The sequence below is a fragment of the Chaetodon auriga genome, chromosome 18, assembly GCF_051107435.1.
Source record: "Chaetodon auriga isolate fChaAug3 chromosome 18, fChaAug3.hap1, whole genome shotgun sequence".
NCBI classification, from domain to species: domain Eukaryota; kingdom Metazoa; phylum Chordata; class Actinopteri; order Chaetodontiformes; family Chaetodontidae; genus Chaetodon; species Chaetodon auriga.
Genome location: NC_135091.1, coordinates 12,626,371 through 12,643,336, shown reverse-complemented (window position 1 = coordinate 12,643,336; position 16,966 = coordinate 12,626,371). Strand labels below are relative to the sequence as shown.

Sequence of the window (16,966 nt, the reverse complement as noted above, 5' to 3'; positions counted from 1 at the left end):
TTGTTTCTGGTGCCCCCAAGTGGCTAGAAAATCATTTGGGTATTCAAAAAATACTGTATATCTTTAAATCTATAACACCCACTCATCTGTGAATCACATTCAAGACCCTGTTGCCCACTAGCCTCTAAACACAGCACACATCTCAAATGAAAAGGACCCTGCAAGCAAGAGACTTTTTCCCTAAATGAATATCCCACATAGCAAGCCATGCTTTAAAAGCTATTTTTGGCTTCTGGACATGTTTTAATATGTGTTCGGGACCTGGTCCAAGTGTTCCTGTGACCTCATAAATCTATTTTCCAACATCCAACATGGTCAGAATCGGTGTCTCAGCACTCCAGGGGTTTAATTGGTCAAGCTTAAAGCCTCACGAGTCCACAGCGTGCCTTGTTGCTCCAACAAAAACAGTCTGATCCAGCTCTTATTTCCACACCATTGGAATTAAGAGTGTTACTGCTGGTTAAAAGATAGAGCGGTGAAAGCTTTGCAACGTGTCACAAATGAGAAAATAGGAAAATCTATCATCACATCCTCCATGACAGCATCCACAAAACAGCCAACATGAGGAATAGCCAATCAATTAGAGTACTGCGGTTCGTCTGGGATGTGCTGCTCTTAAATGTCTCGTCCTTACAGTAAATCTGAGATAAGATGTGCTGACACACTCGCACACAGAGGCTCGGCGTGCAGATGCAGTCTGGGATTCTCGCCAGCCTCACCCCGTGGTTCACCTTGGTGAGGTTTCTCTCAGCCATTCATGCCTGAGTTTGCAGCTCAGTCATGGTGAGCGCGGCACCTCTCTGGTGTCACATCTGTTACGTTCCTGGAACAGGAAGGCAGCTACATTCTCAGCCGTGAACATCATAAGAAAAAGAAGTTGGTAGACAAAAGGTAAAGATAGTGAATAACTCACCTCTTTGAGCTCTAACTGGAGAAAGTTCTCACAAGTCAGTTTCACATCATACCGTTTGTCCAAATCTAGATCAACTGCTGATTTCAGATCTCAACATGACGCCGAATTTTTTCATCTTTTTATAAAGTGTCTGTCCTCATGCTTTAGCAGCAGAGATAGCGCCTGATTTTATGCCTGTCAAGTCATTTTGTCATGCAAATGAGATGGTTTAGGCATGAAATTAATGGCAAACTCCAGGGAAAGCTGCTGGGCAGAACTAGAATCTGAACAAGCACAAAGCATTTGGAACAGTTGTATTTATTTCATTACAATAGCGTAAAAATAATAAAAAGCATTCTGTTGACGCAGAAAAAAAAAGAAACCACCTTGATCGCCTGCAGCGTGTTAGAAAAAGCATGTGATGGCCCCTTTGGCAGCCTCTCAGTCAAAAGGAGTTGGTGGCTTTCAGCAGCGATAAACTCACATAAAGCTGGAGCTCATGCATGAAAATCTCAGGCTCAGCAAAGTCATTCATGACGTGCCACCTCAGGCCCTCCAGATGGAGAGGGACACAGGGATCAGTGAGTGGGCTCCACTGACTCTCACATGCAAAACCTCATGACCCCCGCCGTCTTCACACATACCCAGAACTGTGGGAGCCCGGGTGGTTCCCAACTGTTTACACAAGTTCTGGTGCAGCGTGCACAGATTACAGCTATTAGCAGAACAAAAGCATTAGAAACGACAGGGGCTCATTTGAAGAGAGGAGGCCAGATTCGTTTTTCAAAAGCTTAAAGGAATAATTCAGCGTTTGGAAACATTCATGTTCTGTTTGAGAGTTTGATGAGAACATCGATGCCACTCTCATATCTGTTAAATATGAAGCCGGCCTGTTTGCTTCAGAGGTGCTGATTGGTAGAGTGTGCACACAAGGCAAAGTTTGGCGGCCTGCCGCTGTTTTAAAGCTTTGATGCTTCTATTTTTATCCGTACTTTTATCTTATTATTATCATTTGGGTTTCATTCTCCATCTTATTTTACATTCATTGTCTATCCTTATCTATTTTTTGTTCATTCTGTGTTTTTCATGTGGAGCATCTGGTGCATGTGGTCTCTTTTGTATGAAAGGTGCTATACAAATAAAGTTTATTACTATTATTATTGCACCCGTTAGCTGAGCTTAGCAGGAAGATTGGAAACAGAGGGATACAGCTAGGCTAGCCCACCAACACCTAACAAATACAGCATACAAAAACTGCCATTTTATGGGGGATTATGTGCCAGGTTGTAAAAATGGACACTTTTACACTTTTGGTACAGAATAAACAAAGCAAATACTGTATAAAGAGTTCATTAGTAAGCTTGGAGGTGGATTTTGTTTTCTTTTGAGCCAAACTATCTTATTCCCGATTGCAGTCCTTGCACTAAAATAAACTAATCCACTGCTGGCTGCTTTGTAATTAATGGACAGAAATGAGAGCGGTATTAATCTTCTCATCTAACTCTCACCCAGTGTACGACGCTAGTTAAAAAAAAAAAAAAAAAAAAAGCACATGAACACATGTATTATTCATGAGTAACACGGGACACGGCAGGATATTCCATTTAGACCTTCTGAAAACTTAGTTATGAGTAACTTCTGTGTTTAAGTGGCCCACAGTGACGTACACTGCATCCACGTGCAAAAAGATTGCTGGTTCAGTGTATCTTTATTGCATATGCTTCATCTCCCCGATCCCTCCATGGTTCAGTGAGCGCTTTAATAAACAGTGTGCTGATGAAAGACTCCCCACTCATGCTGCGTTCGAGTGACAAGTCTCACCGCAAGAAAACATGAGAGGCCACTGGTGAGAGTTTGACGTGACGACAGCAAATTAAAGGCTGAAAAAGTAACGCTGCCAACTTCTTAATGGGTTATTTATTTCCAGCACGTTTGTGAAAACATGCTAGCATTAACAAGACGCCATTTAAGGTATGAAAATTTAGCAAACTGGTTTGAAAGTACTGTACGTTCCAGGGATTATCGGCTTAGTAACACAAGATCATGTTGACATAGCAGCTGTTTTCTTTCCAGGTGGCATTGAGCCTCAGTGTTTGGGGACGCAATGGCTGAGTATTGTGTTTGTACAACAGGCTAATCATAATGTTGGAACTGCCTGAGCAGTGGCAGACACAGATGTTAACCTTGTCTTTCAGGGGGAGGTAATCTGCTCTGTTGTGGCCAACAAATTAGATGGTGTGTGTGAGACCTTTTAAATTGTGATTATGTTCAGATTGTGTGATAGTATATCTGGGCCACAAGGAGGGGCATCTTAAACCATGAAACTCCTTTCTCCTGTTGCATGGTCTGTGCATTCAGACTATACTTTCAAATGAAAAACCTCCAAAACTCAAAAGAAAATGAGAAAGGCAAAGCTACCTCTAATGATACATCTCATCATAACTCCAGACATAACAGGGGGCGCATAATAAGACCTACATAATCATGTCACTGTGTACACGCAGAGATCTAGATGAGTTATAATTCAATGTTTATCCAAGAAACTGAACCACGTATTTGTTTCAAACAGAAAATGCCACCTTAAATGGCTGGAACTGAACAACTAGAGCATAAAATACTCCAACCAAGAGTTAAACACATCCTTACTTATAAGAAGCAAAGGTCAGTAGTGCTCCTTGACAATCATCATAAAGAACAAATCATTTTCGTCATATTCTACAAAAAAAAAGCAATGTTTGCTAAATTGTTACAGCACTACTCGCTAACTCAAATATGCATTGGCTAAAGTACAATTTCTATCAATATTAAGGCATCTTTTTAAAAGCACAAAACATTTAGGTTAAGATCCAGAACGTGGAACAAAGGACAAAAAGATCCTGACTGTCACTGAAAGCATCATACAGACGTCTGTACGCAGTAAAAATGTATTTAAATATTTCATCTCTGCTTGTTGATAGAAAGCAGGAAAGTTGCAGCAAACAGCTTCACTTTAGTTTGAAAACAGCAAGTGTTCTGTTTCAAGTCACGGTGGCCAACAGGTCTAAAATCTGCTGCGGTTTGTCAGACAGAGAGCTTTCTGTATATAGCTGCCATGTATAGTTTAGTGGCAAAGATACTTTGTATGTACATACTCGACTCAAATTCTTCTTTTTAAATGATATACATTACCTAAACCTCTGTCTTTGATTACAGGGGCCGTAAAACAGAGTCTACATCGAGGTTCGTCCTCACAACTTTGTGGTCAAACCCTAAATGCATAAAGGATTTGATCACTATCTAACACACGGCCACTGGCATGTTGCACTGGAGCAAAGGCAGTATTAGACAGGCTGTTTTGTTTTGGGGATTTCCTGCCTGAAGCGCTGCCACTAGCAGAGCGAGAAACGGCGAGAGTTAATGTTCATCTTGGTGACGCCGATGAGCCTCAGCGGGGCCGAGAGGCCGAGCCCTGGGGTCACCGGGCACTCGCACAGCAGGTCGGCCAGCTCGTCCCGCTCCTCGAGGCCAAAGGTGGCGTCGTTGAGCATCCGGCGATGCAGGTGGCACGTCTGCTCGATCTTCAGCTTGTTGATGTCGCTGCGGAGCCGCATGAGCTGCCTCGCCAGCTGCTGGTCCTGCAAGCGCATGTCTGTCTGATGGAGAAAGATAGAAAACAGCGGCGCTCAAACAACCTGCTGACGATGAAGCTGAGAAGATCAATGCCACTATTATGCCTTCACGATAAATAAACGATAAACTACATCCATCAGCCTGTTAGCTTAGCTTAGCACAAAGACTGCAAACGGGGGGAAACAACTAGCCTAGCTCTGTTCAAAGGTAAAAAAACAATAACAAACACCACCTATAAAGCCAGCTGTTACCCTCCATTCTTTATGCTAAGCTAAGCTAATTGTTTCCTGGCTGTGGCTCCATGTTTACCGTACAGGTACGAGTTTGATATCAATCTTCTCATCTAGCCCTCGTTTTACTTCAAAGTATGATTGCATGAACAGTTTACACATGGCTCACATGATACAGATTGATGGGAGGTCTGAGCATTCAGTCCTTAATGGGTAGCAAAATGTAAAAAGCAAACTCACAGTGGGACATCCGCAAACAAGTTTCTCATCATAAGCTCTCTCAATTTTGATCTCTTTTGTGTCCACCGTCTGTGTGCAAAGGTCTGTGCAAGCATCATAATCATCCCTCTTGTCCACTGTCTTTGTGAGGACGATGCTGCCTCTGACGGTGTCTCTTTGCGTGCTCAGCCCAGGCTGATGAGCCGTGGGTGAATGTGCAGAGTAATTGAGCAGAGTAAAAACGATTACACTTGCAGAAACTGCCTGTTGCAAACATCTGATGCAATTGCCTGAGTCCCAATCAATCTCACTCAGCGCTGTGAATGGGATTCTTCTGGCCGGTAATTGGACATTGTGTCCAATGTTAAATTCTAATTAGTTAAGTAGCAGGAAGTTATTTTCTATTCAGGTCTTTAACTGCAAAATTATACAGCTCTTCAAATTAAAAATCTGAGTGAAAGTGTGTACTTGAACCTCAAGGATCCAGCTGAAACAGGTCCATCAACTGGCTGCAAATACTAAACAAAATTAAGTATTTTAGAACCGCAAAATGCTCCATGATCCATAGCTGATAAACGTGTGTGCTGTAAAGGATTGTCTCACCAGTTCTCTCCTCAGCCAACTGAGAGCTTCATCGATGTTCCCAAACCCCTTCAGAACACCTGATGGCAGCTTGGACTGAAACACATCAGATTTCCCCACAGCCTCTTTGGGTGCGACGACTTTCCCTTCAGGCTCAAATTTCATCGGGACTTTTCCATTTCCGGGCTCTCTGAAGCTTTCCGCCTCGAGTCGAGCCTTCCACTCCAAGTAAGACGGCCTCCTGGTCTCCAGTCTTAGCTTCTCCGTCAAGGCTTTCAAGTTCATGAGATGGTCATCCGTCGGCAAATCCACGTCTTCTCCACAGTCTGCTTCCTCCAGGACACAAGCCTGGTCCACCTTTATCTGAGGAGCTGAAGGTGTGTCCGTCATCAGTGTGGCAAATAGAAAAAGCTCCCTAAAAAGTGAGTCAAAGTAAAAAAAGATATGTGTTCTTCATTGGTGGGCTCTTCCTTTGTTATAAATGACCATAGTGGTGGGTTTACGCTCCACTTTCTCTGCTCTTTAGGGAAATGGATCTTCAAAGGACTTCTAATGGATCCATTGTCGTTTTAGAGGCAGATGATCTTTAAAACTGTAGAGAAGAGAAGAAGCAAGTTATGAAACATTCGCTGACTCTACCGCTGGCCAAACTAACGTGGCATCTGACAAAAAGGTTACGCTTCAGCTGCGGCACGACAGGCTCAGTTGTCTAACAGGACAGATTGCATCTCAAGCAGGCTGAACGCAGAGTGTAATTAAACTTTTCTCTCCTTCATCCTGTAAACCGATTTAGAGTGAGCATTTGGCTCCTCATATCAAGTAATAAATGATCGGCACGCCGAGGGAACACATGTACAGGAGTTTCATTTAACAGGAACAAATTGTTTCCATAGCAACGACACAGGGACTGTAAATGAGTCAGCAATTTTCCAGCGCCGGTCCTCGCGGCGTGTTGCTTTAACCAACCTGAGGTGACAGACGAGCGGCAGCAAGAGGGGCTGACAGCCTTGCTCTTTTACAGCAGCCCGTCTATTTACAGCTAATACAATAAAACACCCGCTTCACAGATTACTGTAACAGCTCCTGAACATATTCAGGTACTCCTCATTAGATATTTATACCTTTTTTTTTAAACACTATTCAACACTGTGCATTTTGTCTCCGCTTTGAGCTGAATACTAACCAGCTCACAGTTACAATGCTAACATCTGATAATTAGCACAAAACAAAGTGCAGCTGAGTTGTTAGGCTAGGCTGTTGGTTTTTTTTTTTGTTTTTTTTTTGTTTTTTAGCATTGTTATAAAATTTTGACATGATGATGGTGTTAAATGGAAAGTCAAAGAATAATTTGAATGTCTGTACAAAATGTCACAGCGACAGCGGCTCAGTCTGGAGGCTCAAAGGAAAATCAGCAAAGTCACAAACTAAATCTTCAATGCGGCCTCTTAAATGATATAACAAACACACACTCATAATAGCAGACTCTCTGCCCAGTGTCCTCTTACAAAGTCTTCAAGCACTCAGTAAGTGGTTAGTGCTCAGTTATTCCATAATGGGCACAGCAGACCAGCAGTGAAGTCACTGTATGTAATGATAGGCTTGGCTGTTTTGCAAGGTAAAATAGACCTCTCACTGTGCAGAGGGGCTGACTTGTGAATGCCTCAGAATGGATCCACTCCTACTCCTCTGAAGGACTCAGCGTGTCTCTGGAGACCACATGGTTACAGGAGACCAATGAAGGAGGATGAAAATCCATAGCACATGCATTTTTGTTTGTGAAGACCCCGTGTGTGCAGTGGTGGTTGTAATTGTGAATAGGTACTGCAGAGCCAAGAGGTTTAGAAAGATGGGAGAGAGTGTGCCTGTGTGTGAGAGCTAATATTATATTATACTAAATAAAATGAGCTGTGATCACAGTTATGAAGAAATAAAGGGTTTAAAATCATTACAACAGAAAAACCACAAACCAGCTCCTTGTTGGCGGCTTGATTATTTAAGGAGCACTTTTGGTGGAGCCAGCCACTTCTGAATAGACCAGCATGGAAATTTCTCTCTTTAGGAAGCCAAAATTTACATTCTGAATATCAAATGCACAAACGCAGAGGGGGGGAAAAAGACCATTTATCTGCATCATCCAAATGTCCCAACTGGAATCCAAATTGCCAAGCATCACCCCACACACCCCTCTGGCTTCAAGGCAGCAGAATTTGATTGCTCAGCAACATCCAGCTGCATCGTTGCCACACCAACAAAATTTATTTTGCAGTGCTGGACTCTAAGATGCCAAAACCTGGTCTGGCTTATGAAGTCTGGCTCTCTGGAACATGCAGGCATGTCTGCATAACAAACATGACTGCACAGCAACTAATCAGGCTTTAGAGTGTATCTCGCCAATCTACAGCATCACAGAATATGAGCATGATTATCCCTAGAAATCATCAGCAGGATCACAAGGAGCAGCCTAACACAAAAAGTATTCAGAGGGTAAACACCCAATTACTGTGGTGTATTGGATTCCTTTGTGATGGCAACAGAAACTTAATAATCTGTGCTTCAAAATCTGCCATAAGGCCTCAGCCTATGACAAATAAAGAGAAAACCCCATAACGGCTATCGGTACCAACAGGTGTTCTTTTGTGGTTGTTTATGTTCAGGAAGAGGGTTAAATTTAAGAGCTTTTGCAGAGGCTATGACACTTTCTAAAAAAAAAAACAAAAAAAAAAACCCACTCAGAACAGTGGTGGAACAAGTACTTAGATATTTTCCTTAAGTAGCAATACCACAGTGTAGAAATACTTCTAAGTTTAAATTACTTTAAAAGGTCCTGCATTAAGAAAAAGCTGCTTAAGTAAAAGTACAAAAGCATTAACGTTAAACTTAGAGTACCAAGAGTAAAAGTCCTCATTATGCAGAATGGTCCATTTCAGAATGCTGTTTATTACATTACTGAATCATAATTACTGATGCATTTATGTGTTCATCACTTCAATGTTGCAGCTGGTAAACAGCTGGTATATACGACAGGGTAGCTTATGAATTTCAGCACAGGCTCCATAACAATGCGTCACAGTGTATTTGCTGATTGGGTTTTGTATTATTAATATGAATCTGCTAAGTAGCCATAGTTGCTAAAGCTATCAAATAAACAGAATTGAGTGAAGACACCCAGGTGAAGTACCTCAAAGTCGTACTGAAGCACAGTACTTGAGTGCTTGTACTCTCCACCACTGGTAAACTATGTCAACGTTACATAAATAAGAATTCAAAGCATTCTTGTCTCTTTAATCCTTTTTTATAGGTGAAAAAAGACCAACACAAAACAATACTACTACTATAATAAGAACACTACTAACTATTTTCCTCTCCACCTGACCTTTCTTAAACCTGAGCCTGACCCATAACAATATGCAATATAAAGTTGTGCTCAAGTTTACTGATTTAACACCTTTGCTCATTTTGTTCACGTTGCCATGCAGGTTTCTGAGCCTGAAGGCAACACGTCGTCCCCGTCTTCAGGAAACAGGCTGACGTGATCTCTGCACAAAAATGAACCACATGAAGGCTGAAATGCCACTCAGCGCCACGCACGTATAAACCCACAGAGAGCGCGTCCATGTGAGCGGGCGTCCATCCTCACCTCCTCTTGCTTGTCTGACGCCGGGCTGCAAGGTGAGACACCACCATCAACACCATTCAACCCGCGCGTGGCTCGTTTACCTGGTGAGAATTCAGCCGCTGCGATCCAACTTTGAGGCGGCCACAGTGAGTCCGAGCAGCCGCATCAGTGCACACCTCCACCAGCCCGATCTGTCTTCACCAGTATCCCCCAGCAGCTCCGCGGGCCACTTGTTTTTGAGCAGGGAGCTACCGGAGGAGGGGCGGGGCGGCTGCGTCAGGTTCTGGTTGCTTGGAGACGTCCCAGGAATCCCTATCAGACTTCCCGCCGTATGAATATTAATGAGGGCGCACCACAGACTGATAACAAGGCAACAGCATCACGTTCATTAGCATTTATTTTCAATGAACATAAAAACGGCACATGAAACTTTTTTATTATTATTATTAATGCAATAAGTACAAAATGTGAAAATCTTAAAACACAAACACAGACTGACTGACCACAAAGTTTTCACTGGTTCCACATTTCATCCCTTACCAAAGTTACAATAATAAATTCTGCCAGAATAAATACAAAGAGCTCCTCATAAAAGGTGAAGGTATCAGTTTGACTGACGCTGTGAGAATCTGTGGTGATTCTCCATCATGGAACATAATAATAAATAAAGACAGGGCATTTTGTCTGTTCACTTCCACACAGCTGTAGCTTCTCCGACAGCCACTGGTGGTGTGTTTTAGTGCTGATTGTCTGCTATGAGTCATATCAGTGCAGGTGACAAGGAATATAACACACATACAACTTACTGTTTCACTGAGCTTATAGGATTATTTAGTATCATTTGACTACAGGTCATTAACATGTTTCTACGACATTTTCCTTGTAATGGAGTATTTGATCAGTATCAATATGATATTGGCTGTCATAACCCTGCAGAAAATGTTATGAATCTTTAGAATAACTGTATTAAAAATAACCCGTTTAAGATAATTGTCGGACATTTAGCAAGCCGTTTAAATATTCTTTGATTATCATAATGCTAAGTGGCACACCCTTATGGCATGGACTCTAAAACAACTCACTGTGCTCAAACTGTGTGGAATAAAATGTGTCCAAATATAGACAAAGACACGTAAGAATCCAAATCAACCAATAATAACAGCAATCCCAAACTATTATTACTAAAAAATATGGCAAAGCGCTAAAATGTTAAATGCAGAAAAATGGACTTGCAGCCAAAAGTGACTGTACTGCTCACACTTTGGTTTGCATTTGTTTACTGGCTTAATATTCAAAGTCTTAGATGTACCGACCTTGTTTTGATCTGATAAACTACCAGTCTTACTCTACCAGAAAAACAAGAACTCAACCTGGGGAACCGTTTCAGATCTAACAAGTGCAACCAGTTAACACCACAGCCAACACAACTAGCATTAAAACAGATCACAGGGTCAAAAATCTGCATCTACATTACTGCTTTCAGCAACACTGTGACATCTATCTCTGCCATCCACGTGTCCACACACACACACACACACACATACACACGCACCTGAATGCTCAAAGGTCACGTTCAAATCAGTTTCTACATGCTGAAACATTAAAAAGACAGTAACACAATTTACAGTCATGTGATATTCTCGAAACCTCTTTTCTCTTCTACCTTTGCTTCTGTTGGTAAAAGCTGCTTCTTACTGGGAAATCAATAGTGTTCAGACTGAACTGATAGACGACTGGCTTCGAATCTAATTTCATAAAGTAAGTTCCTCGATGTCATCGTCGAATGAGGCGATGGCGCGGATGGCAGGTCTGCTATCTGCGACCTGTAGGGTGTTCAGGGAGGATGCCGGAGGAGTGGACGACACTAAGTTGAAGCTGAGCAGTCCTTCCCTTCTTGAGCGTAGTCCATTGGTCGTCGGGGGACTGTTGAGGACCTCCATTTTATTGGAGGTGCTCACGCTGTCACCAGCATCTGCTGCCGGGGAACCGAACAGCTGCTGCATGAGGCCAGACTTCCTGTCCTTCCTCACTCCTCTTTCCATCTCCTTTTCTTTCTCTGTCTCCACCCCTCTGAGACTAAAAACACCTATCGCTTCTGACGCAGAGTCCCTGTCCTCTGTGGGCGGAGGTGGCGGGAAGCCCAAAGAACCTCGGGAAGCTGAATTTCCGAAAGAAGGCGCGTAGCTTCCGAATGCCAAGTCGTCACCGGAGATTTGGGACCGTAGCGCTCTCCTCCCGATTCCCGTAGTAACAGCTCCACCCTCTGCGCCTGATCTTCTCCTTCCACCTTCCCGGCTTCCGGCACCAGCGCGCAAACTGGCCGGCTCCTCCGATTCTGTGAGGTTGAAAATTGAAGTGCTATGGTTCCTCTGCTCAGGAAGACGTGGAGAGGAATGGCTACTGGCACCCTTACTGGACTCAGAGGGACTAGACTCAGCGAACATGGCGTCCTGGGCTCCCTGGTTGTGACGGTCTATTTCGCGCATCTTGGCCAGCAGCAGTTCTTTTTTACGACGTGCCTCCTCTACTGCTTGCTGGTTGGCCAAAGCTTCCTGGTTCCACTTCTTCACCTCTTCCTGGACGTGGCCATGCTTTGCGTTGTCTTCCTCCTGGTTTGACAGAAAACTTGTCATCTTTCTGTCGTCTTCCTCCTTTTCTTTCTCCCAGCCTGTGGACATAAGACAAAGACTGTTGCTTTACTGTACTCTCAATGCATATGTCTGCTCTCTGCTTATCTTACCATCTCGTTGTCTCTTTGCCTTCTCCTCAAGCACTTTTATCTCCCGGCTGAGCTTCTCCTCTTTCTCCTTCACCAACTCCTTCTCCTTGTCTCTTCCTTTTTCTCTGTCTCTCATCTTCTGCTGCTCCCAAGTTTGATGCTCTGTCTCTGCCTGTCTGTCCACTGTGTCAAGCTCCTGTTGTATAAATTGATTGAGAGACAGAGGCATGAGTGAAAGTGACAGAGGAGAAAGAGTGGACGTTGGGGCAAAGTGAAGAGGAGTCACTTCTTTGTACCTTGAGAGATAAGTATTCATCAGGTGCCTGTTCGCTGTACTCGTTGGTATCGCTGATGGCAGGGGGAGGTGTCGGGAAATCCAGACTAGACATCCTGTCTTTAGTCTGCACTGCCTTGCTGCTGTTCCTGCTGGGGACTATACGTGAAACAAAAGCAGATGATACATTTGAGTTCATTTTGCTAATCCCATTCCAAACCATGCCTTGATACAGAAAAGGCACAACACTAATGAGCAGAAAGCAGTGGTTTGGCCTTACCTTTCCTCTTCGCATCAGTGTCTTTTCTTACTGAGGGTTTCATCATGCGGTTGGCATAGATGTTCTTGGCATCTAGTTCTCTCTCCTTCTCCTAACGAGAAATGAATATTTCATACACTGAATACACAAAACAGCACAGTTTCTTTCAGTTGCTACCTTTAAGTGTATTATTGTGTATACAGTACAGACCTTGAGTTTGTTAGTCAGTCGCTCCAGCTCCTCCTGTAGGGTCCTGATCTCCTCCTGGGCACTGATGGTCTTCTTCTTCTCTGCAGCCAGCTGTCTCTGGTAACTGCTGTTGCTCAGCTCCATGCTGCGCTCCAGCTCCTTCAAATACAAATACACAAAGATAAAAAAATACACTCTGGAACTGCAATGTGACAAAAAGAAACTGGAGTCTGATGATGAAATTTGTTTACAGATGTCCATACATACACATTTGGTGCAAATGAGAGTTCATATTGCTTATTAGCTGCACTTGATTGTTTATCTAGCTATAGCACAGCCATTTAACCCAGACACCAATTAATTGATAACAAGGAGTCAAATCTATAAGCTACATTTCAAACGCCATGGATAAGATCGGATGCATGATAATACATGATATATAAATTAAATTTACCTTAATCTTTCGTTCTGCCTCCTGGGCCCGAGCCTTCTCTTCCTCTAACCTGCGGCTCAGCTCGTCTCTGGCTCCTAAGTCACGCTGGTCGACCAGCTTCTTCAGCCGGGCGATGGTCACTTGACTCCGCTGCAGCTGATCCTCGCTGTCCTTCAACCGCCGCTCGGCTGCCCGTTCCCGCTCTTGAGTTCGCCTGAGCCGCTCGCGCAGCACCTGGGTCTCGTTGGTGTGGCGCAACAGCATCTGGGAAATCTCGCTTTCTGTGTCATCGTAGCGCTGCAGGGCTTTCTCTTGACGCACCTGAAGCTGCAGCGTGGAAAAGAAGAAACTCAATTTTAGGATAGATGACGTGGAAGAAAAAGAATGTGAAGGTTGTGGTTGATTTGAAGCTTAACTAGAGGGTCTGGTCCACCTGTCTGAGAATCCGATTCTCCTTCTGCAGCTCATCAGTGCGCTGCTGCAGCTCAGCTAGTGCATTACGCAGTTCATTGATCTTTAGCAGGCGGGCTGAAAGCATCCTCTTGGTGACCAGGTCCAGATCTTTAGGGGATGTGGACTCCTTGCTATGCGAACGCACTCCCCTTCGATGCTGCTGGATCAGGGGTTGGCCACCTGGACGCTGTGGGCGAGACACACCCCGACGCCCCACACCGCCTACGAGGCACAGAAGCGCATATTATATAGAAATAACATAAAAGTACTGACAGTTAACACTTTAACATGACTAAAACACCTGGACAAGTGAAGCTACAGGCTCAAACTTTACTCATAACAACATAATTAGCATATTGTTAAGAACTTTTATATTATTCAATTAGAACTTAAACAGGAAAAGGATGGTGTGTGTAACAAACGAGTTGTGAGTCAAAGTTCAGGGTAAGAAATGCTCTTAAAATCTTAATCAATTTTTGTTCTTCTGCAGAAATTACAATGTTAAAATCTGCCTCACACTGCCATCACCTGGACAGTACGGCATATTCAATGAGTAAGGGTTTCATTTCTTCTTCTGTCCACACATACATCCTTTCTGTCCATACCTGTCTTGTGCAGGGGGCTGCTAGAAATCCTCTTTGCCCGCACCCCTCTCTGAGGAGTAGGGGATGGAGTCCGGGAGCGGGAGTATGGTGAGATGGAGCCCTCTGAGAGAGACTCATTCTCATAGTCCTCTGAGTAAAATGACCGACTACTTCTCCGATCCTCTCCGTCTGATACCTGGTCCCGATCTGGGTCTGAATGCCAGGTTCGGGTTTTCGATCTACTCTCAATGCAGCTGTCTTTATCATCCTCATCCTGGATCTTGTCACGGAAGTTCTTTTTGTGTTTTTTGAAAGACGATCCGCGGGATTCTTTCTTTGTACTCCGGAGTGACTGGCGACTCTGATCGACATCCCGGTTGTCTTCGTATCGGTCAGTTATGTTTTCAGATTCCATGTTGTCACTTGGAGAACAAACGCTGTGTTGACCTTTAACACGAAAGGTGGGTGGAAACATATCAGGTTCTGAATTACATAAGGAGCTACAGTTTAACAATAACAATGGCTTACTTGAACAGGATGTACTTGACCTGATTTAACAGACCTACATTAAAAGTCCCAATACACTGACCTCAACATTTCTACTGTGCAAGCCAAACGAAAAATCTCAAAATTCATCCAAAACTGTAATAAGAAGGCAAGGGCAGCTGGTTTCTCTGTGGTTTTCCATATTGTGTGTCTCGGTCACCAAGCGACAACACGCATGAGGTAGGATTTTCCATGAGGCTGAATGATGAATGATATCACTATTCCACACCACTGCTGCTACATAGAAAATACTAGACTGCCCCCGTCTGCCCTGGTGACGTATTAAACAGCCACAGTATCCTTTCTAAAAGCATTAAGATGCACATGTGCACACACATTAAAGTGTTTATGGTCACACCTGATATTTTTATTCCTTTGATTGTAGATACAGTTTTATCACGTACTGTAGGAAATTCTGACATTATTTTGCAAGTAACTGTATTTGTATCTATTATAATGTCAGTCTTTTATGTTGGTGGCCTAACAACCTTGAGTAGTTTGAAGATTAAACAAAGAGTTCAAGACTAATACTGAGGAGTGTGTACGCTCTGTAATATTTGTGTTAATGGCATGGAGAGGTCGTGCAGTCATCTGGCCCTTTCATTAGCCCTGACAATAACAGAATCACTTGATGGGCACGCATCTATGGCAACACCAATACACACAGCAGCATCGCCATAAACAGAACAACAGCATAATTGTGGGTCAAGCAGGACAGAAAGGTCCTTCACCTGAACACAAACCTGTTCTGGAAGACAGTGTTTCGGCAGTTAAATACAGTGTTGAATGAGACCCGGTTCATTACATGTAGACTACAGTCTTTAACAGTAAAACTGGCTCTCATGCTATGTTTTTTCTCCTCTCTAAACATCAGCAAGAAATATATACTAACAAAATGTAATGAGGACAGTTCATTTAAAGTGATTTACTTCACAATTTCAGTGCCATTATTGTCAAACGCTTTTCATGCCTGACGATTTAAATATAGAAATGATCATTATGTCCTCGTTACACACATTCAATACATAATTAAACCAATGATCATCATACCAAATCTAATGTCTGTTCCCCCATCTATGTGCTCCACACAGTGTTGTGGTTAGAGTTATGGCTTAAGTTATGATTTGGCGTAGCAGAGTTAACTGGTTATAGGAAGGGGAAGGTCGGGGTCAGGTTAAACGTCTCAGAAACAGATTGGTTGGTGTTAGGATTAAGTTTCAGTCTCAACACTTACCACGTATATTACATTATAGATTCATCATCCTCTGCTCCATCATACTCCGGAGGGAGAAAACCACTGCAGTCAGCTCACAAGATCCCTAGTGAAAGCAAAGACCAGATGCGTGTTATCAAGGCCTTACTATAGAGGTGGTACTAGCTTCCCCGGCCCTCCGTGACATGAACAGATAGGATTAAAACGGACCGTCTGTTGTTGACAGGTGCATTGTGCATTGCTTGGCAAGTAAAAGCAACAAAATGTACGTAGTGCCAACCAGAAGTCAGAAGACCCTTTAACTTTACTCCCATACGACATTATCAAACAGAGGTGATCAACAGAGAGAAAAGTGGGTGATGTTCCAAACAGCATTTCAGATCGCCGACATGAGCACACGTTAGCCTATAAGGGGTTGTCGAAAGCTAACTGAGACTAAGGCTAACTGCCTTATTGACGATAGCTTGTTATGCTAGCACAGCAACAAAAACCTACCATCAACAGGTGGTATGTGTTTTAACGTCACCACTAAGCGTCTGCTGGCGCCAGCCTCGCCGTTTTCCGCGTTTACTCGTCTAAATCTTGCTGCTTTGTCTGTTTTACGTTTAACTTTTTATCGCAGTTAAGAACCTCTGGTTTACACTCAATCGGCTAATGTTAGCAAGCTACATAGCTGCAAGTGCTAGCAAGCTAGGGTGAACTTTAGCTACCGTTAGCTGTAAGAAGGTGTCGTCCGCCCTTTCTGGAAATAAAAAAACCTGACTATCGGTTTAAAATCCAGCGTAGTGTAATGATCATCCACGACAAAACTGCAAGACAGTGTAGTGTTAATCTTGGCAGTCAGCGGCGTTCAGGTACAATGTTCTTAGTGCAGAGTATGGCTCCAGCACCGCTGACGCCGTACCATGGCAACCGCAGAACTCCCTGCAATACCCCTCTACCACCACCGTGGCGCTGTAGTGCGTGTTGTGATGTACAGTACCAGTACATTTACAGTAGCGTTATGTAAATAAAGGAGAATATATGGAATACCATGGTTTCAACCCCATATTAGCTCAGTGTTTATGCTGTAAAGCATTGCCTCCTCCTCCATTTTATACGCAAGATATTGTACTTGTGTCATTCACAGCTGCTGATACGATTTCAGT

At 43.4% G+C, this 16,966-nt stretch overlaps 2 protein-coding genes across 5 annotated transcripts; both read right to left on the bottom strand.

The window, feature by feature from the left end:
* Positions 1-1,194: 1,194 nt before the first annotated feature.
* On the bottom strand, positions 1,195-9,369 carry fam167ab (family with sequence similarity 167 member Ab). 2 transcript variants are annotated; one of them, XM_076755632.1, is made up of 3 exons: positions 9,250-9,369; positions 5,554-6,124; positions 1,195-4,524 (listed from the first exon to the last, which is right to left on the bottom strand). In XM_076755632.1, the coding sequence occupies exons 2-3, from the start codon at positions 5,920-5,922 to the stop codon at positions 4,261-4,263; spliced, it is 633 nt and encodes a 210-aa protein (XP_076611747.1). In that variant the 5' UTR covers positions 5,923-6,124; positions 9,250-9,369; the 3' UTR covers positions 1,195-4,260. The 2 variants fall into 2 exon arrangements, with proteins under 2 accessions (XP_076611747.1, XP_076611748.1); XM_076755633.1 differs by having other exon boundaries at positions 9,170-9,329.
* Positions 9,370-9,527: 158 nt separating this feature from the next.
* On the bottom strand, positions 9,528-16,743 carry lca5 (lebercilin LCA5). Of its 3 annotated transcripts, none has more exons than XM_076756883.1 (10): positions 16,314-16,743; positions 15,840-15,924; positions 14,081-14,506; positions 13,456-13,697; positions 13,044-13,349; positions 12,611-12,748; positions 12,422-12,512; positions 12,164-12,300; positions 11,889-12,063; positions 9,528-11,816 (listed from the first exon to the last, which is right to left on the bottom strand). In XM_076756883.1, exons 3-10 carry the CDS (start codon positions 14,472-14,474, stop codon positions 10,900-10,902), a joined length of 2,400 nt encoding a protein of 799 aa, XP_076612998.1. In that variant the 5' UTR covers positions 14,475-14,506; positions 15,840-15,924; positions 16,314-16,743; the 3' UTR covers positions 9,528-10,899. The 3 variants fall into 3 exon arrangements, with proteins under 3 accessions (XP_076612998.1, XP_076613000.1, XP_076613001.1); XM_076756885.1 differs by having other exon boundaries at positions 16,529-16,706; XM_076756886.1 differs by lacking the exons at positions 15,840-15,924; positions 16,314-16,743 and adding an exon at positions 14,649-14,681.
* Positions 16,744-16,966: the final 223 nt, after the last annotated feature.